Genomic DNA, 20,517 nt, shown 5'->3' with positions numbered 1-20,517 from the left:
ACCCTTGCCCCCCCACCCCCCCATCGCTCCTGCCCCGCCCTTCATTATCCTATAGCCCGCCCCTCTTCTTTGCCCATCGCCTGGCCCCTGCACAGTTGCCCCGATATGGCCCCGCCTCTTGCCCGTGCATCGCTCCGCCCCATGCAGGGATACCCAGCTCCAGCCCCGCCCCTCTTCCTCCATCGCCCCGCCCCATATAGTGATGCACCCCCCACTTCACCCCGCCTCCCGAAGCCCTTCAGCTCCGCCCCGCCCCGTCTCCTTGTCACTCTGGCTGGGCCGGCGGGCTCAGGTGGCACAGGGAAGCTACCATGGCGGCCCAGGCCCTGGCGGCTCAGGCGGTGGCCTCGCGCCTGCAGCGGCAGGAGGAGGACATCCGCTGGCTGTGCGCGGAGGTGCAGCGCCTGAGGGACGAGCAGCTGCGCGGGCCCGAGCGGGGCCAAGCCGAGGGCCCGCGCCTGACACGCGAGGTGGCACAGCTCCAGGCGGAGAACCGCGACCTGCACCAGCGCCTGTGTGGCCTGCGGCTGCGCCTGGCGGAGCAGCGCAGCACCGGGGCCGGGCGAACGGCGGCGCACGAGGTAACCGGCGGCCCAGGCGCACGCACTCAGCGGGTTCCAATTCTGCACCCGGGTGCGGGCAGGGCTGCAGGGTGTGTCCCCGCCCGCGCCCTGCCCACTGCCCACGGCCTGGGGAACCGCTAGGTTTCCACCAACCTCCTAATGACCAGCTGGTATAATTTCTCAGCTCTTCATTGGACAGACTGCAAGCAACACTTTTCCCTCCAGTAGCAGATAAAACTGAGGTGCATGCCTCTAATCCAGAACTCTGGAGGCTGAGGCAGGAGGATGGCTGAGAATTTAAGGCCCGCCTGGAGTAAATATTGAGAATCAGGTCGGCCAGGGCAATATGAGAAGACGCTGTCTTAAATAAAAACTTTTTAAAAGGCCGCTTCAGTGTTTAAGAGTCACAGTATCCTTGGAGAAGAGGACCTAACAGTTTCTATTCTCTCCGCTGGCTGGTTCTGTGCTATCTGAAGACGGGTTATTTTTACTGTCTTATTTTGGTGGTTTGCTTTGAGGCCTATATGTGATCTGTATATTTAACAGAAGTATTTGATTACAGTATTTTCATGTTTTAGAAGATCATTAAGTAACAAATTAGAAGATAATTTTTCTAAGTTCTGAAGGCTTTCTAAAATTAAGGGTTTTTTGTTTTTGGTTTTGTTTGTTTTGTTTTTGCTGTGGCAACATCTAATGAAATAGTGCAATGAATAAGAGTTTGGTGGCAACCACAATTTCCAGTGACATTATTTGTTTAAAGTTTAGGGAAGAGTGACAGAGAGACACAGAGACTGTGTGTGTTGCAGGCTATGGGACCCATGGCCTTGTGAATACTGGGCAAGGCTCTATTACTGAGCTACACCCCAGTTTTAATGTGCTTGGACAGATAGGGCTGAACTCTGAAACCAGATCCCTGGGGGTTATAAGTAGATCCTGGTTCCCACAGCCCAGCCGGGACTCTCCAACCATGGGCCCTGCCGCGAGCTCTCTGGGTTTCCTCCTTCCCCAGGTTTCTCATGTACTGCTCTTGCCTCCCGTTATCTTTCAGCCTCCTACCCAAAACCAAGAGAAAGACACAAAGAAGAAGAGGCTGAAGCAGAGCGAGCCCGGCCGGGAGGTAAGTCGCTGCTGTAGAAATGGAATGTTCACTAGTGATCCTGGGCCCGAGGGACTTAGGATAAGGACATAGTTACTGGTGAAATTGTCTGGACCACACCAGTAACCTCTTAGAGTCAAGTTAGCCACTGGCTCAAGGGCTCTCTACTCTTTTCCTTTTTCCTTCTTTCTTTTCTCTTTCTTTTGCTTTAGTTTTGTTTTGTTTTGTTTCTTGAAACAGGCCTTCTCTGTCCCTTTTACCTAAGGTCTTTGAATACTATACCCATGGACATTTCTCTCTCCCACTATTTACAGTGTATCTATGCAATGTTACATGGTCTAGCAAGGCTTTGGCTGTCCTGACACTCTCTCTGTCAACCAGGCTGGCCTCAGAGTCACAGAGATCTACCTGCCTTTGCCTCCCAAGGGCTGGGATTAAAGGGTGGGCCACCACCACCCACTTTCTTCACGTTTTTTAAAGGTGAAATAATAGAGTTCTGACTTCATATTTCCTGCTTCTACCAGCAAGGGTTTATAGAGACTCAGCACTTGTTAGGTCCAAAGGAGGAGTACCTAGCCTCAAAGGTACTAAGTCTGGCTATGGAGGTCAGACAGACTTAGGACAAACAAGTAGAGGTAGACTGAGATATGGCACAGGCAGCCTCCGATGTGCACATACATGTTCTTCATTTGTGGATTTTAAAATCTGAAAACACTTAGGGAAAAATGCCCTGTACTGACTGACTTTTTTGATCATCATTCCCCCCAAACAGTACAGTATGACAGCTATTTTCTGAGCATTGCATTTTGCTTTTTATTAATCTAGAGATGACTTAAAGCATATGGGAGGATGTGAGAAGATGTGCTAAAACTGTGTAACTTTATTAAGGACCTGAGCATCCATGGGGCTCTAGGAATCCAGTTCTCGGGATACCAAGGGTTGTCTATTAAGAAGTGCTACACTGTATAATATTGCATAAATATACAGTCAGTGGTGGGAGAGGGATACGTCCATGAGTGTAGTATTCAGAGACATTAGGTAAGAGGGGAAGGTCTGCTGGAGCTGGAAGCTCCGTGGGCTGAATCCTTAACCTTACGGTACGCTAATGACTTTCAGGTGAAGCAACCGAATTTTATAAAAGAGAGATTGCAGCTTTTTGAAACATTGAAGACAGATCATCAGCTGTTACCTGCTACTCAGGAAAAGAAGAACACAGACAGCGTGATTTCAGTGAGGGTGGCTGGAGGGAAGACAGTGCAAGGAGAAAGGTGGAAAACAACACCTTATCAAGTGGCCGCTGGAATTAGGTAAGGCCCGCCCCCTCGCCGACGCCCTGCCCCCGCCAGACGCATGCGCACAAGCATACGTACCTGCCCACAGACTCCTTGTTTATCTATTTTCCTCCCTACCTGTTTGAAGCACATATACTCCAGTATTAAGTAACTGTGCCAGAGCCCGTTGAAAGGTTTTATTGACACTAAAATACTTTTCCCTTATTCAGCTGAGTTAAATATAATGACTGTTTTCCCCTGACTCCTAAGAAGACAACATTAATTGTATACGGGATCATGATCTCTTCCTAGTTAAAAAGTCCGAATTTTAAAGTTCTAATAAAAATACGTACTAGAGAAAAGAAATCTGTACCCTTTACAGTACTTTATTCATACACTAAGTAATTTCCATGCATTTTTATAGTTTTTCAAATTGAAAATGTGAGATGACACTGTTATCTGTCATGGTACTTGTCTTTCCTAGGAAATAGAGGCGTTAATGAAGTCTTGCTTAGAGGCAATTTCTTCTTGTCTTATATGCTTTCTGTTGCTGTAATAAGCATGATTATCAAAAGCAACCTGGGGAGGGAAGGGTTTATTTGGCTTACAGGTTAGGGTCCATTGTGAAGGGAAGCCAAGGCAGGAACTCAAGGCATGAAACTGGAGACAGAAAGGAAGCCAAAGATTGACTGGAAGCCCTGCATCACAAGCCCAGTCTGGAACCCAGAAGACTCACATTTCACAAGAGGGCTACAAACACTGGTCCAAACAAGAATAGCATGATTATGCCAGCCAGTGTTCCCCAAAGGGCAAGAATCAGGAAAGCCATGGTTACAATTGGCCCCAGAGAGCAATCTTTCTATAGTTTTTTCCCAGGGGTGAGATCCCTTGGCTACATAACAACAATGTGGTGAAGCACAAAAGAACAATTTTAGGAAGGAATCCAGTGGTAGAATAGAGAAAAAGGAAAAAGGTGTGAGGTTCTAAGCATTGAGTATATATTATACTAAACAGTGCCAAAAGAAAAAGGATGAAAACCCACACATAAACTCAGGTTACAGCTACTGATAAGCCAAGGACTAGCCTTGACTTGAGAGGGGTTCTAAGAGATAGGGTATCTGGGAACAGCAAAACAAACAACTCAAAATCAAATCGTGGATCCAAGCTGACGGCCTATGTTCTGCTCGAGACAACTTTATGGATTGGTGTGTCTCTGCGCTCTGCTAGAGACAGCTTTTCAGGCTGACCTCTGTGTTCTGCTATCTCTGGGGATCTCTAGACAGCTCTCTGTGTTCTGCTATCTCTGGGGATCTCTAGACAGCTCTCTGTGTTTTGCTCTGCTTGAGACTGCTTTCTCTTGCTATTCTAAAAATTCTCTGGATCGCTCATCTCTTGCAGATCAAAAGCCCAGGTTTTATTTAAATATAAATTCTGTCTTTACCCCAGGTTCCTTTTCGATTATCCCATGAATCAGCATCCCATGACCCCAGCCCACTGATTCTTTCTCTTTTTCTTTCTTTCTTTCTTTCTTTCTTTCTTTCTTTCTTTCTTTCTTTCTTTCTTTCTTTCTGATTTATTTATTATATGTAAGTACACTGTAGCTGTCTTCAGATACCCCAGAAGAGGGTAACAGAGCTTATTACATATGGTTGTGAGCCACCATGTGGATGCTGGGATTTCAACTCAGGACCTTTAGAAGAGCACTCAGTGCTCTTAACCACTGAGCCATCTTAGAAAGAGACTGCAAGTGCAAACACAGACAATAGGATAGCTGGGTGGAACCCCGCCCTGAAATGACCATTCCTACCATTCCTGGGCCTGGATCTAAACTCCCTCTGTCCCAGGCTGACCTCGAACTAAGGAATCTGCCGACCTTTGTATCTGCCTGTCTTTGTATTTTTCTGACAAGCTGGCTCATAGTGCACCTGCCTCTGTTCCTTTAGATCTGAGAAGCCCCTCATACAATTCATATTGCATCCTTATGTTTTGCGTAGTTGACGAATTATATATTGGTGCGCTCATATTTTCAGCGTTCTTTCCCACAGCCTTAAGGGCTGTCCTGAAGGTCACAGCCTTCTACCATTTTGCTGAGACATAGACATACCCTAGCCTTCTGGATGTGTGCTTTCTCTGATTAACATGGAATTATTAACCTTGGCAGAAAAAATATTCCTCGAAGGAGGAATGTGAAAATATGTACACTATTATACAAAGAAGTTTTATACCCACAACAACACTCCCAGAGGCCCACGCTCTGCTGACTCTGTTCCAGAGGCATGAAATCCTGTCATACTGTTCCTTACATGGATTTGGCACTGATAGACTTGTAAATGGGACTTATCTTTGCATTTAAGAAGTTAAGATACGCTGGGGAGTGGTGGCTCACACCTTAATCCCAGCCCTTGGGAGAAAGAGGCAGGTGACTCTCTGAGTCTGAGGCAAGCCTGGCTGCACAGAGAAACCATGTCTTGAAAAACCAAAAAACCAAACTAACAATCAGAAAAGGAGTCTTGTATTCTTGAGGTTGTGGAAACTCAGAAGTTTTATTCTAGGCAATTATTATTATTATTATTATTATTCATTTGATTTTCAAGACAGGATATCTCTGTGTATCCTGGATGTCCTGGAACTCAGGGTTTAGATAAGGCTGTTCTACCCAAGAGATCTGCCTGCCTCTGCCTCTGCCTCCCAAATCCTGAGATCAAAAGTATGCACTACCCCACCCAGCTTAGAGAATAAGTTTGCTTTGTCTGCATGGGGTAGGCTTTTGTTCACTCAAAGAAGATGCCAACACATGTCAAATATTTAAATCTTCAAGAAGGCTCATCTACCTTTATGGCTTTGGGTTTGATAGGCTGTAAGCATTCTAGATGACCGTATGTTACAGAGTAGCTGGAGAGGTTAGCCATGGCTTCAGGAGTATCCCCTGACTTTTAGTGAAGATTGCCCATGTTCCTTCCATGCTGTGTTATCAGGTCACATATAGACTGATTCCCAAGACCCCAGTGACAGAAAAAAGTCCTTTGCCTTTTGGACATTGACATCTACAACTGCACACTGGGCAAGTTCACTCAGTAAGGTGTCACAATGGTTGTCTGCAGTTGTTTGGGGGCTGTTTACCAGGGAACCTTAGAAAAATATCAGTCTTCCAGGACCACCCTCACTGGAGCTGAAGGCCCATCCTCCCTTTAGACCAGTGGTTCTCAACCTTCCTAATGCTGCAACCCTCTAATACAGCTCCTCATGTTGTGGTGACCCCCAGCCGTAAAGTTATTTTCATTGTTACTTCATAACTGTAATTTTGCTACTGTTATGAATCATAATATAAATATCTGTGTTTTCTAATGACCTTGGGCTACCCCTATGTGTCATTTGACCCCTCAAGGGGTTGAGACCCACAAGTTGAGAACCACTGCTTTAGAGGCTGTAACACAATCTTCCCCTAATATGACCTTCCTCTTTTTAGAGGGGTATTGCCCCCTTTCTTATAACGCTGTTGAGAGCCAATGCAATTCCTAGCACCTAGCTTGAGAGCCGTGGGAAGGGACTCTGGTGTGTCTGCTGTTAAGAAAGCTTGGCATTGGATTCCAACATAAACCATGAACAACGCATTGTCTATGACATCATGATTTCACTTTCATTTTTTTTTCCATAGGAAAGAATTGGCTATGAAAGTATGTGTTTAGGAATGTTTGTTATAACAACAACAAACCAAACCCCACAAAAGTATAACCAGAATGCCTAGCATTTGGCTCTCGCGTAATGATTAAATAATATATGTTGGAAGTCTGTCTGCAGATAGACACGGTGCTATCATTTATTTTTAGCTTTAAGAAGTGGGTTACAAAGTAAGATATACAGAAGGACAGTCTTAATTTTTTTATATTGGTGTATATATAAAAGATTTGGAGAATATATAATGTTAACAGTCATTTTTGAAAGCTCCATGTGTACCCACCCCATCCCATGCTTTCCTAGGTTTCTTCTTACAACTTCATTTCTCAATAGTTCTCAAACCATAAATGTCATTTTTGGAATATGGAGAAAGGAGCAAAGGGAGGGAGGGAGGGAAGTCTCTATGAATAATAGGTAAAGGAAGCAGATAAGGCATTAAAGGTAAAATTAATCATCAACAAAATCAAAGTACCAGTGTTCGAGATCACACTGGCAAAGATTTGAAACGTCATTTAGGGTGAGTGTAAGTGTCTGAGACTATATCAGAATCTTGTGAAGGCACCTGGCCTCATCCTGTGGACTTTTATTTATTTGACTTTATTTTTATTTCTGTGGGCTTACAGGGGCACAAGGAAGAACAGGTTTTCATGGCCACATATATCATGTGAGAGAGCAAAACCGAAGGAGACCCAAGTGTGCAAAAGCCAGGGCTCCCTCAGTAAACAGAACCCTTCCAGCCTGCCTGGGGGCTCTGGCTGATAACATAGCAATAAAAAGTAGGCTATGAAATTATGCTCATAACTAGATGTTTTTATAACATGGGTATGATGCCAGTGTAGGAAACAACCAGAGAGTGATGTGCCAAAATGTTATAAACAATTACTTCTAGAATGAAGGGGTAAGATTTATATGAGATTTTAATTTTATTTTTTGTGCTTTATTTTTTAAGTTTTAAAAAAATGGCAAGTGTATATGACTTTTATTCATAAAATAATTGTTACATAGTAAAATATCTTTATCCTATTAGTTTACATCTGTACTTTCTATCTAACTTCTTTTAAATCCTGAAATTATTTTAAGATTTTCTTACAGTGAAGTATAATATTATAAATGTTAACCTCAAGTGTTTTTTTTTCCTCCTACTAGTAAAGAACTGGCTGAACATACAGTGATTGCCAAAGTGAACGGTGTATTGTGGGACCTGGACCGCCCGTTGGAAGGGGACTCCACTGTGGAGCTGCTGATGTTTGACAACGAGGAAGCCCAGGCTGTAAGTATTTAAAAACCAACCAGCCAGAGTTGGGTCTTAATAATACGAGAATTATGGGAAGTTCCATGCATTGGAATCAAGGGTGATGAAACTCTTGGCCTTTCAGCATTTAAAATTCCAACATGGCATTTAATGATAACTAACAGGCATTTGTAAAATATGTGCTCAAATAAATAGACCATGCTTATTACTTCTTAAGCTAAAATTATTCCCTTAAGTTAAATGTTTTAGCTATTAAATTAGTGTCTATTCAAGAATCAGTTCCTACTCACCTCCTGTCTTTTAATATCTGTAGGAGAATTTGGAAAAACCCTTTAGGTACTGGTAATGCAGTGTTTTTAGACGTGCCACACTTTTGTGTATGTCTTCTATACGCTCATCAGCGTAGCTTGGAGCTCCCTTTCAACTGGCTTTAGTGCCTCTAAAACCGAGCCATGGTCAGCAGAGGCTACACTGTTACATTTCCTGGATGCTAAGAACTGTATAATTCCCGATTCAAGGATGCCAAGGCTGTTAGCTATTTTTTGTTACTCAGTTAAAATACCATGACCAAAAGCAGTTTATGGAAGAAAGAGTTTATTTTGGTTTAGGGTCCAGAGGGGCAGTCCATTACGACCGGGAGGCCTGGCAGCAGGTGGCTGGATGGAGAAGCTGGCTGGTCCTGTTTCCACTCACATGCAGGAAGCAGAGTGAGCAAACTAGAAATTGGGAGAGGCTATAGACTCTCAAAGCCTGCCTCGGTGATATATATACTCCTTCCAGCAAGGCTGCATCTCCTAAAGGCTCCAACCCCCTCAAACAGCACTATCAGCTGGGGACCCAGTGTCAAATACTTGACCGCAGGAGGGACAGTTGTCATTCAAACCACTACACCAAGTATAACCATCAGATTGTTAAGCAATTCGGTAGTAATAAAACCATGTTCAAACACAATTCTGAAAATGCAAGTCTGTGACCTGTCCACTCCCTGCCATCTCCAGGCAGACACACATCAGTGCCATGTGTGTTACACCCCAGCACCATCTCCCCTTAGGGGTTATGCTAGAAATTCTTGACTCTAACCACCAAGCTTGCTCCTTTGCTGTTTGCCCATCTCTGAGTACCTCATCATATACCCAGCTCTAGCTCCAGACCTGGGCAGGCATGCATGCTTAGTTCCCCACATGGAGCCTCATCTCAATGCTATAGGCAGGCCCAGTGGTCTGTACAACTTGCACATTTCTCTCCATCTCTGTGATCACTGGCTATGAATCTACACTTGGCCTATTACACCATCACCACCAAAACTGGCTACGTAATGTTTTTCTCTGAAATCCATCCTTGCCCAGCTGTTTTACCATGACTTGACTGATGTCTGCTTTAAACTCATAAAACTCAAGCTCTTGCTGTGGTCTGCCTGATGCTGGTTCTTTCCTACCCCTCAGACCTTGGTAAGTTCCTCTCTTTCCACGTAGTCACGCAGACCTTCCTCCACTTGGCTATTCATTACTGAGCCATGTCCACCTCATGGCTGCCATGCACAGGTGTAACACACCAAGAACAGAGGTACATCTAGGTAGACATACGATTGTGTGTCACTCCCTTCAGTAGGCACAGCTGCCACAAGGACATAGTCTCTGTTTCTCTTACTATTTATTCTATCCCTGTATCTAACACATTGCTTGGTTTGTCAATATTTAGTGGATAAGGACAATGCCCCAAAGAAGATGCAGGCAGTGAGCCAGCTGTTTCAGCAGCACGCTGAGTTCAGGTGATGGGGAAGATGGCCTGAGTGGCCTGTTTCCTGAGCATATCCAGCCTGCTGCAGTAGACCAGGGTTATACATGGCCTCTCTACATCTACATCTACCTCTTTCTGCTCTGATTTATCAAATGTTACTGTTACTTGTACCATCTCCTCTTTGTTTAAACAAAGAGAAGAACATTTTGACCTAGGACTCAATTATCATTCACTTTTGGCATCTCTATTTTGGTGACTTGGTTAATCTTAACTCATAGGTAAACTAAAATTAATTCCTTATAAACTAAGCTGATTTTGTTTGTTTTCATTGCCCCTGAAATTATACTGACTCCTTGGGTTTCTGAGTCTGTGGGACTGATAACCTGCCCTTGGAGTATGGAAATAAGCCCATACACATACTTCAGGGGTCTCCAGCCGCCAGCAGCACTCCCTGGCGTCACCTTTCCCTCCTGAGCCTTCTTACAAACTTTTTCAAACTTCCACAGCCATATGCTAGTCAGCATATGGAGACTTGTCTTACTTAGGGTTACTCTTGCTGTCATGAAACACCATGGCCAAAAAGCAAGAGGGGAGGAAAGGGTTTACATGCCTTATTCTTCTATAATACTGTTCATCATCAGGACAAGAACACAAGCTGGGCAGGAACCTGGAGGCAGGAGCTGATGCAGAGGCCATGAAGGGGTGCTGCTTGCGGGCTTGTTCCTCATGGCTTGCTCAACCTGCTTAGCTTCTTCTTTTTTTTTTTTTTCTTTCTTTCCTTTTTTAAATGTATGTGAGTACACTGTTGCTGTCTTCAGACACACCAGAAGAGGGCATCAGATCCCATTACAGATGATTGTGAGCCACCACGTGGTTGCTGGGAATTGAACTAAGGACCTCCTGAAGAACAGCCAGTGCTCTTAACCACTGAGCCCTGAGCCGTCTCTCCAGCCCCTTGGCCTGCTTTCTTATAGAACCCAGGACCATCAGCCCAGGAATTGCACCACCCACAATAGGCTGGGCCTCCCCCCATCAATCACTAAGTAAGAAAGTGCATTACAGTTGGATCTAGGTTTTCTCCCTCTAGATAATTCTAGTCTTGTGTGTCAAATTGACATAAGACCAGCCAGCACAAGTCAGCTATACAGATGTGAAGTCCCATTGACTTTGTTAATATCCCCCAAGTAGTCACTTCCCTGTCTGTATTGAGTCCAGAGGCTTGGTTAACTGGTACTCCCCCATCCCTGTTTCCATGTGGCCACTCAGCTCAGTGTTCTGAGCAGATGGGCTGGTTCTGTACAGTCAATGGCATAGAAGGAAAGTTAGGAAGCAGCTACACTGTAGCTGCAGTGGCTGGCAGAGCTACTCTGAGCTAGACCTAAGTTTGCAGGGAGTGCAGGGGAGGATGCAGGCAGGGACACTCCCTTCCACATAGGCGTTGGGGACTCTCTACTTTTGGTGTTTATCCCCCCCATGTCCATTCACTTGATTACCTGTGCTATTTTACTGCTGATGGCCTGTGATGGTTTGGTAGCTAACAGCTTTCCTGTCCACATCTTGCAGGTGTACTGGCATTCCAGCGCTCACATCCTGGGGGAGGCCATGGAACTTTACTATGGAGGCCACCTGTGTTATGGCCCACCCATTGAAAATGGATTTTATTATGATATGTTCATTGAAGACAGGTAAGGCTGCCGAATGATTGCTTGTGTGTATGCCATTGTTTTATAATGGTTACATGTTAGCTCAGTCACTGTGTATTGTGTGATTGTCAAGTGGTTAGCCATTTGTGAAAACTGGTTTTCAAATGAGCTTAGCTTAGAGAGTAACTTTCGACCTGGTCTTTCTTCTGCCTGGGAGGATATTGTGTGCTGTTTATTTTTTGCTTGTTTGTTTGTTTTTGAGACAAGGTCTCACCATGTACCTCTGCCTGGCCTGGAATTCACTATGTAGCTCAGACTGTTCTTGAACTCACCAGAGAGTCTCCTACCTCTGTCTTTCACATGCTGGAAATTAAAAACATGTGCCAACACATCTGTCGTATGTTGATATTTTTTACAGACTTGCCCAGTTTGAACTGTTTTTACTTATAAGTTTAGAGTATATTTATTTATAATACCAATGACTATAAGTGTGTGGGTATTTTGTTTGTCTTTTTTTTTCCCCAAGCCTCAACGGAGTCTCCAGCCTTCTAGATACCAACTAAGCATTAACCCAGACCTATAGTTCAAGTCTCAGCCCTATAAGGCTGCCAGCTTGCAGATGCCAGTCACAGTTGAAGCTTTCCACATCTGAACCACAACCCACACTCTGGGTTCAGTGGTTGGTACGGGCTCATAGCGGACTATTTATTATTATTATTATTATTATTATTATTATTATTATTATGGTGATGATGATGATGATGAAAGCTGTTACAAAGGGTACAGATGCGCAGCCAGGAGGGCTATGGTGCTTTCCATGCCCCCTGGGCTGTCCCACTTGCTTAGTAGCTTTTGGAGCCTTGTTCAGTGGTTTTCAATAGATAAACCATCTATTTGGTTTTTTTATACTTTATTTTTATTTTATGTATATGGGTGTTCTGCCTGCATGCTGTCTCCATGAGGGCATCAGATGCCCTGGAACTGGAATTACAGACAGATGTGAACTGCCATGTGGTGCTGGGAATTGAACCTGGATCCTTTGGAAGAACAACCAGTGCTCTTAACCACTGAGCCATCTCTCCAGTCCTCAGTGGGTGTTTTGTAACACGCACATGTTTGGTGAAATCATTGACCATTGGGTGAATATAGGACATTTTAGCCCTTGCCCATCACCCCATACTGTAATAACCTCCCTAACAGGGTATCTGGCATTATGGAGCTGGGGGTTTTGTTTGTTTTTATTTTTATTCACCCACACAAGAGACTCTGTGAGTCTGAGTTAAGCCACAGGGAAAGGAGACAGGAATGTTTAGGAGACAAAACTGGGAAACTAGGCAGGGCTGCTACTGGGGTGGTGAGGAGTATAGAAGAGTTAGAAGGACACAACGTTTCAGTTTGGTCACTGGCAGTGTCCCTAGGAGCTGTGAGGGACACAGAGTTGGGGTGGGTGAGGCAGGATGAGAGAGAGAGCCATGTCTCCAAGCACAGACCTACTGAGTGTGACACCGCCGTGAACCACCACCTGGCACTCAGTATGTGAGGCATTCAGTGGAGTTGGCAGTGGCTTGATCATCGTGAGCAGAAGCAGACAACTGCTCTCCAGGATGGAGCACGTAATTCTGGTTCAAACTAGTGCCATTGACAATGGACTCACTCTCTGTCTCCTCTCCCTTTCTGGAGTGGGGTTTGGGGCTACAGTTCCAGGCTTCTAGTAATGCCTTAGTCTCTGGAGGGCCCCTTCATGTGAGCACTGCAGGGAAGGCCCAGACTCTCTCCCATCACAGTGTGTATCCAGTGGCCTCTCTGGTTACCAGCCTCCCAGCTTCATGCAGGCAACAGGAGCTTTTTGATTGTTTGTTTGCCTTATGTGTTTCCCTTATGTGTGGGGCTGGCTCGGCTGGGCTGTGAATAGCCAGTCTGTCCTCCTGGAGCTGATCGTTAGCTGGGGTAAGACAGACCACACACAGATAGCCAGCTGCCATCACATGGTGATTAGTGGATGGAGGAAAAGAATCCAGGAGTGTGGTGGGCAGAAGGTTCTTGTGCCTACAGATCATCAGGGAAACCAGAAATGTTAGCATGCAGAATTGGCCTCTCAAAGGAAAGGATATATAACCTGTATTTTCATCCAGAAGGCTAAGAATTGGAAGTGATTAACAGCCTAGTGGTCTACATTATCCGTAGGGCCAGGCTCTATCAAGCACCCACAACCAAGACCAGAGATGGCTAATAGTCCAAATGACTTCTATGCTATCTGTATAACCGGGACCACACCAGAGCCTTCCCTAGGCCCCCTAAGCTAATACAGGTAGCCTATCTCTAAACCCATCTTCTTGGAAGAAATGGCATGTACTTTGAGTTGAGTTTCAATGTAATTATGCCTCTCTGTGCACTGGGGATTGTATTACACCAGGAAACTTGACCCCAAATTGAACTGTGTTTAAATATGCTGGTCAATTAACTGCCTGGGATCAGACTAGCAAAGTCAGATCCAGTCCAAGTTGGGATGAACCAAGTTTTCATTCTCACTTCTTCAAGGATCATTGTGCTTCTGGCTGTGCTATCTGTAGGGACCTACACACACACACACACACACACACACACACATACACACACACACACGGGGACACAGGTGCTGCAAGAGGCAGGTGGCTGAAAAAGTGGAGTATCTTTAAAGGAGAGGCCAGAATGGAGGGGTGAGTAAGGAGAGAAAATTCCAGTTCTTTCCAGAATTGTGTGTGGCTATTTCAGGCATAGCAAAGAAACCAATGTGTTAGGAAGGGAGAGAGCTCCAACCAGGAGCAAATGAAAGTTCAGCCTTTGTGCAGAGCGAGTGTGTGTGTGTGTGTGTGTGTGACTGCAGTGTGCACAAACCTTCCCACGAGGCTAGCTTCTACAAGCCACTGAGGGCAGGGGTATAGCGAATCCATCATATACCTCTCTGAACAACAGCACATATGTGCCTGAAGCACCGGCTCAGTCTAGAAAGCGTGTCAGCTAGTGATGAAGGCCACAGGGCCAAGGAAGAAGGGCTGGGTGGCATCTGGAAGAGTGTCCTGGGGCTCAGAGTCTCTTTGTTTCTTTAGAGTGGTGTCCAGCACTGAGTTGTCTGCCCTGGAGAACATATGTAAAACTATCATGAAAGAAAAGCAACCGTTTGAAAGACTGGAAGTCAGCAAGGACACTCTGCTGGAAATGTTTAAGGTAACTGGGAAAATGTAGCATAAGATCCTTTCACTAGGAATGTGAAAGTTACTAACATAGACGAGTTTTCTTCCGTCCCTGAAAGTTACTGACTATTGCTCTGCAGCCAGTTGCACAGTTTGGATTGTTGTTGTGAAGGTGTCAGGGGTCACAAGCACAGTCTGGAGAGCTGTTGTGAGGGTGTCAGGGAGTAACATGCACAGTCTGGAGAGCTGTTGTGAGGGTGTCAGGGGGTCACAAGCACAGTCTGGAGAGCTATTGCAAGGGTGTCAAGGTCACATGCACAGTCTGGAGAGCTGTTGCAAGGGTGTCAAGGTAACATGCACAGTCTGGAGAGCTGCTGTGAGGGTGTCAGGGTCACATGCACAGTCTGGACAGCTGCTGTGAGGGTGTCAGGGTCACGAGCACAGTCTGGAGAGCTGCTGTGAGGGTGTCAGGGTCACATGCACAGTCTGGAGAGCTGCTGTGAGGGTGTCAGGGTCACATGCACAGTCTGGAGAGCTGCTGTGAGGGTGTCAGGGGGTCACATGCACAGTCTGGACAGCTGCTGTGAGGGTGTCAGGGGGTCACATGAACAGTCTGGAGAGCTGTTGTGAGGGTGTCAGGGTCACAAGCACAGTCTGAACAGCTGCTGTGAGGGTGTCAGGGTCACATGCACAGTCTGGAGAGCTGCTGTGAGGGTGTCAGGGGGTCACATGCACAGTCTGGAGAGCTGCTGTGAGGGTGTCAGGGGGTCACATGCACAGTCTGGACAGCTGCTGTGAGGGTGTCAGGGTCACAAGCACAGTCTGGACAGCTGCTGTGAGGGTGTCAAGGTCACATGCACAGTCTGGACAGCTGCTGTGAGGGTGTCAGGGTCACAAGCACAGTCTGGAGAGCTGTTGCAAGGGTATCAGGGTCACATGCACAGTCTGGAGAGCTGCTGTGAGGTTGTCAGGGTCACATGCACAGTCTGGACAGCTGTTGTGAGGGTGTCAGGGTCACAAGCACAGTCTGGACAGCTGCTGTGAGGGTGTCAGGGTCACATGCACAGTCTGGACAGCTGCTGTGAGGGTGTCAGGGTCACAAGCACAGTCTGGAGAGCTGTTGCAAGGGTATCAGGGTCACATGCACAGTCTGGACAGCTGCTGTGAGGGTGTCAGTGGGTCACAAGCACAGTCTGGAGAGCTGCTGTGAGGGTGTCAGGGTCACATGAACAGTCTGGAGAGCTGCTGTGAGGGTGTCAGGGGGTCACATGCACAGTCTGGACAGCTGCTGTGAGGGTGTCAGGGTCACAAGCACAGTCTGGAGAGCTGCTGTGAGGGTGTCAGGGTCACATGCACAGTCTGGAGAGCTGCTGTGAGGGTGTCAGGGTCACAAGCACAGTCTGGACAGCTGCTGTGAGGGTGTCAGGGTCACATGCACAGTCTGGACAGCTGCTGTGAAGGTGTCAGGGTCACAAGCACAGTCTGGAGAGCTGTTGTGAGGGTGTCAAGGTCACATGCACAGTCTGGACAGCTGCTGTGAGGGTGTCAGGGTCACATGCACAGTCTGGACAGCTGCTGTGAGGGTGTCAGGGTCACATGCACAGTCTGGACAGCTGCTGTGAGGATGTCAGGGTCACATGCACAGTCTGGACAGCTGCTGTGAGGGTGTCAGGGTCACATGCACAGTCTGGACAGCTGCTGTGAGGGTGTCAGGGGGTCACATGCACAGTCTGGACAGCTGCTGTGAGGGTGTCAGGGTCACATGCACAGTCTGGACAGCTGCTGTGAGGGTGTCAGGGGGTCACATGCACAGTCTGGACAGCTGCTGTGAGGGTGTCAGGGTCACATGCACAGTCTGGAGAGCTGCTGTGAGGGTGTCAGGGTCACATGCACAGTCTGGAGAGCTGCTGTGAGGGTGTCAGGGTCACAAGCACAGTCTGGATAGCTGCTGTGAGGGTGTCAGGGTCACAAGCACAGTCTGGAGAGCTGCTGTGAGGGTGTCAGGGGGTCACATGCACAGTCTGGACAGCTGCTGTGAGGGTGTCAGGGTCACAAGCACAGTCTGGACAGCTGCTGTGAGGGTGTCAGGGTCACAAGCACAGTCTGGACAGCTGCTGTGAGGGTGTCAGGGTCACAAGCACAGTCTGGAGAGCTGCTGTGAGGGTGTCAGGGGGTCACATGCACAGTCTGGAGAGCTGCTGTGAGGGTGTCAGGGTCACATGCACAGTCTGGACAGCTGCTGTGAGGGTGTCAGGGTCACAAGCACAGTCTGGACAGCTGCTGTGAGGGTGTCAGGGTCACAAGCACAGTCTGGACAGCTGCTGTGAGGGTGTCAGGGTCACATGCACAGTCTGGAGAGCTGCTGTGAGGGTGTCAGGGGGTCACAAGCACAGTCTGGAGAGCTGCTGTGAGGGTGTCAGGGTCACATGAACAGTCTGGACAGCTGCTGTGAGGGTGTCAGGGTCACATGCACAGTCTGGACAGCTGCTGTGAGGGTGTCAGGGTCACATGCACAGTCTGGAGAGCTGCTGTGAGGGTGTCAGGGGGTCACATGCACAGTCTGGACAGCTGCTGTGAGGGTGTCAGGGTCACAAGCACAGTCTGGACAGCTGCTGTGAGGGTGTCAAGGTCACATGCACAGTCTGGACAGCTGCTGTGAGGGTGTCAGGGTCACAAGCACAGTCTGGAGAGCTGTTGCAAGGGTATCAGGGTCACATGCACAGTCTGGAGAGCTGCTGTGAGGTTGTCAGGGTCACATGCACAGTCTGGACAGCTGTTGTGAGGGTGTCAGGGTCACAAGCACAGTCTGGACAGCTGCTGTGAGGGTGTCAGGGTCACATGCACAGTCTGGACAGCTGCTGTGAGGGTGTCAGGGTCACAAGCACAGTCTGGAGAGCTGTTGCAAGGGTATCAGGGTCACATGCACAGTCTGGACAGCTGCTGTGAGGGTGTCAGTGGGTCACAAGCACAGTCTGGAGAGCTGCTGTGAGGGTGTCAGGGTCACATGAACAGTCTGGAGAGCTGCTGTGAGGGTGTCAGGGGGTCACATGCACAGTCTGGACAGCTGCTGTGAGGGTGTCAGGGTCACAAGCACAGTCTGGAGAGCTGCTGTGAGGGTGTCAGGGTCACATGCACAGTCTGGACAGCTGCTGTGAGGGTGTCAGGGTCACAAGCACAGTCTGGAGAGCTGTTGCAAGGGTATCAGGGTCACATGCACAGTCTGGACAGCTGCTGTGAGGGTGTCAGTGGGTCACAAGCACAGTCTGGAGAGCTGCTGTGAGGGTGTCAGGGTCACATGAACAGTCTGGAGAGCTGCTGTGAGGGTGTCAGGGGGTCACATGCACAGTCTGGACAGCTGCTGTGAGGGTGTCAGGGTCACAAGCACAGTCTGGAGAGCTGCTGTGAGGGTGTCAGGGTCACATGCACAGTCTGGAGAGCTGCTGTGAGGGTGTCAGGGTCACAAGCACAGTCTGGACAGCTGCTGTGAGGGTGTCAGGGTCACATGCACAGTCTGGACAGCTGCTGTGAAGGTGTCAGGGTCACAAGCACAGTCTGGAGAGCTGTTGTGAGGGTGTCAAGGTCACATGCACAGTCTGGACAGCTGCTGTGAGGGTGTCAGGGTCACATGCACAGTCTGGACAGCTGCTGTGAGGGTGTCAGGGTCACATGCACAGTCTGGACAGCTGCTGTGAGGGTGTCAGGGTCACATGCACAGTCTGGAGAGCTGCTGTGAGGGTGTCAGGGGGTCACAAGCACAGTCTGGACAGCTGCTGTGAGGGTGTCAGGGTCACAAGCACAGTCTGGACAGCTGCTGTGAGGGTGTCAGGGTCACATGCACAGTCTGGACAGCTGCTGTGAGGATGTCAGGGTCACATGCACAGTCTGGACAGCTGCTGTGAGGGTGTCAGGGTCACATGCACAGTCTGGACAGCTGCTGTGAGGGTGTCAGGGGGTCACATGCACAGTCTGGACAGCTGCTGTGAGGGTGTCAGGGTCACATGCACAGTCTGGAGAGCTGCTGTGAGGGTGTCAGGGTCACATGCACAGTCTGGACAGCTGCTGTGAGGGTGTCAGGGTCACAAGCACAGTCTGGAGAGCTGCTGTGAGGGTGTCAGGGTCACATGCACAGTCTGGAGAGCTGCTGTGAGGGTGTCAGGGTCACATGCACAGTCTGGACAGCTGCTGTGAGGGTGTCAGGGTCACATGCACAGTCTGGAGAGCTGCTGTGAGGGTGTCAGGGTCACATGCACAGTCTGGACAGCTGCTGTGAGGGTGTCAGGGTCACATGCACAGTCTGGAGAGCTGCTGTGAGGGTGTCAGGGTCACATGCACAGTCTGGACAGCTGCTGTGAGGGTGTCAGGGTCACATGCACAGTCTGGACAGCTGCTGTGAGGGTGTCAGGGTCACAAGCACAGTCTGGATAGCTGCTGTGAGGGTGTCAGTGTCACAAGCACAGTCTGGAGAGCTGCTGTGAGGGTGTCAGGGTCACATGCACAGTCTGGAGAGCTGCTGTGAGGGTGTCAGGGTCACATGCACAGTCTGGACAGCTGCTGTGAGGGTGTCAGGGTCACAAGCACAGTCTGGACAGCTGCTGTGAGGGTGTCAGGGTCACAAGCACAGTCTGGAGAGCTGCTGTGAGGGTGTCAGGGGGTCACATGCACAGTCTGGAGAGCTGCTGTGAGGGTGTCAGGGTCACATGCACGGTCTGGACAGCTGCTGTGAGGGTGTCAGGGTCACATGCACAGTCTGGACAGCTGCTGTGAGGGTGTCAGGGTCACATGAACAGTCTGGACAGCTGCTGTGAGGGTGTCAAGGTCACATGCACAGTCTGGAGAGCTGTTGTGAGGGTGTCAGGGTCACAAGCACAGTCTGGAGAGCTGCTGTGAGGGTGTCAGGGTCACATGAACAGTCTGGACAGCTGCTGTGAGGGTGTCAAGGTCACATGCACAGTCTGGACAGCTGCTGTGAGGGTGTCAGGGTCACAAGCACAGTCTGGACAGCTGTTGTGAGGGTGTCAGGGTCACATGCACAGTCTGGAGAGCTGCTGTGAGGGTGTCAGGGGGTCACAAGCACAGTCTGGAGAGCTGCTGTGAGGGTGTCAAGGTCACAAGCACAGTCTGGACAGCTGCTGTGAGGGTGTCAGGGTCACATGCACAGTCTGGACAGCTGCTGTGAGGGTGTCAGGGTCACATGCACAGTCTGGAGAGCTGCTGTGAGGGTGTCAGGGTCACATGCACAGTCTGGACAGCTGCTGTGAGGGTGTCAGGGTCACAAGCACAGTCTGGACAGCTGCTGTGAGGGTGTCAGGGTCACATGCACAGTCTGGAGAGCTGCTGTGAGGGTGTCAGGGTCACAAGCACAGTCTGGACAGCTGCTGTGAGGGTGTCAGGGTCACAAGCACAGTCTGGACAGCTGCTGTGAGGGTGTCAGGGTCACATGCACAGTCTGGACAGCTGCTGTGAGGGTGTCAGGGTCACATGCACAGTCTGGACAGCTGTTGTGAGGGTGTCAGGGTCACAAGCACAGTCTGGAGAGCTGCTGTGAGGGTGTCAGGTCACATGCACAGTCTGGACAGCTGCTGTGAGGGTGTCAGGGTCACATGCACAGTCTGGACAGCTGCTGTGAGGGTGTCAGGGTCACATGCACAGTCTGGACAGCTGCTGTGAGGGTGTCAGGGTCACATGCACAGTCTGGACAGCTGCTGTGAGGGTGTCAGGGTCACATGCACAGTCTGGACAGCTGCTGTGAATGTGTCAGGGTCACAAGCACAGTCTGGAGAGCTGCTGTGAGGGTGTCAGGGTCACATGCACAGTCTGGAGAGCTGCTGTGAGGGTGTCAGGGTCACATGAACAGTCTAGACAGCTGCTGTGAGGGTGTCAGGGTCACAAGCAAAGTCTGCACAGCTGCTGTGAGGGTGTCAGGGTCACAAGCACAGTCTGGACAGCTGCTGTGAGGGTGTCAGGGTCACATGCACAGTCTGGAGAGCTGCTGTGAGGGTGTCAGGGGGTCACATGCACAGTCTGGACAGCTGCTGTGAGGGTGTCAGGGTCACATGCACAGTCTGGACAGCTGTTGTGAGGGTGTCAGGGTCACATGCACAGTCTGGACA

At 48.7% G+C, this 20,517-nt stretch overlaps 1 protein-coding gene across 1 annotated transcript in view; it reads left to right on the top strand.

Annotated features, from left to right (window-relative positions):
• The first annotated feature begins 257 nt into the window (after positions 1-257).
• The window catches only part of Tars3 (threonyl-tRNA synthetase 3), an 81,823-nt gene continuing 61,563 nt past the window's right edge, over positions 258-20,517 (top strand). Inside the window, exons 1-6 of the mRNA XM_021166443.3 lie at positions 258-581; positions 1,612-1,680; positions 2,776-2,966; positions 7,752-7,875; positions 11,158-11,279; positions 14,324-14,441. Of these exons, the coding sequence (XP_021022102.1) occupies positions 312-581; positions 1,612-1,680; positions 2,776-2,966; positions 7,752-7,875; positions 11,158-11,279; positions 14,324-14,441 (894 nt within the window). The 5' untranslated portion in view covers positions 258-311. The remainder of the gene's footprint in view (positions 582-1,611; positions 1,681-2,775; positions 2,967-7,751; positions 7,876-11,157; positions 11,280-14,323; positions 14,442-20,517) is intronic.

This window comes from Mus caroli, unplaced genomic scaffold (assembly GCF_978045245.1).
Source record: "Mus caroli unplaced genomic scaffold, Mus_caroli_1 scaffold_8, whole genome shotgun sequence".
Classification (NCBI taxonomy): Eukaryota; Metazoa; Chordata; class Mammalia; order Rodentia; family Muridae; genus Mus; species Mus caroli.
The sequence above is the reverse complement of the archived record's forward strand: the minus strand, read 5'-3'. Positions and strand labels throughout refer to the sequence as shown.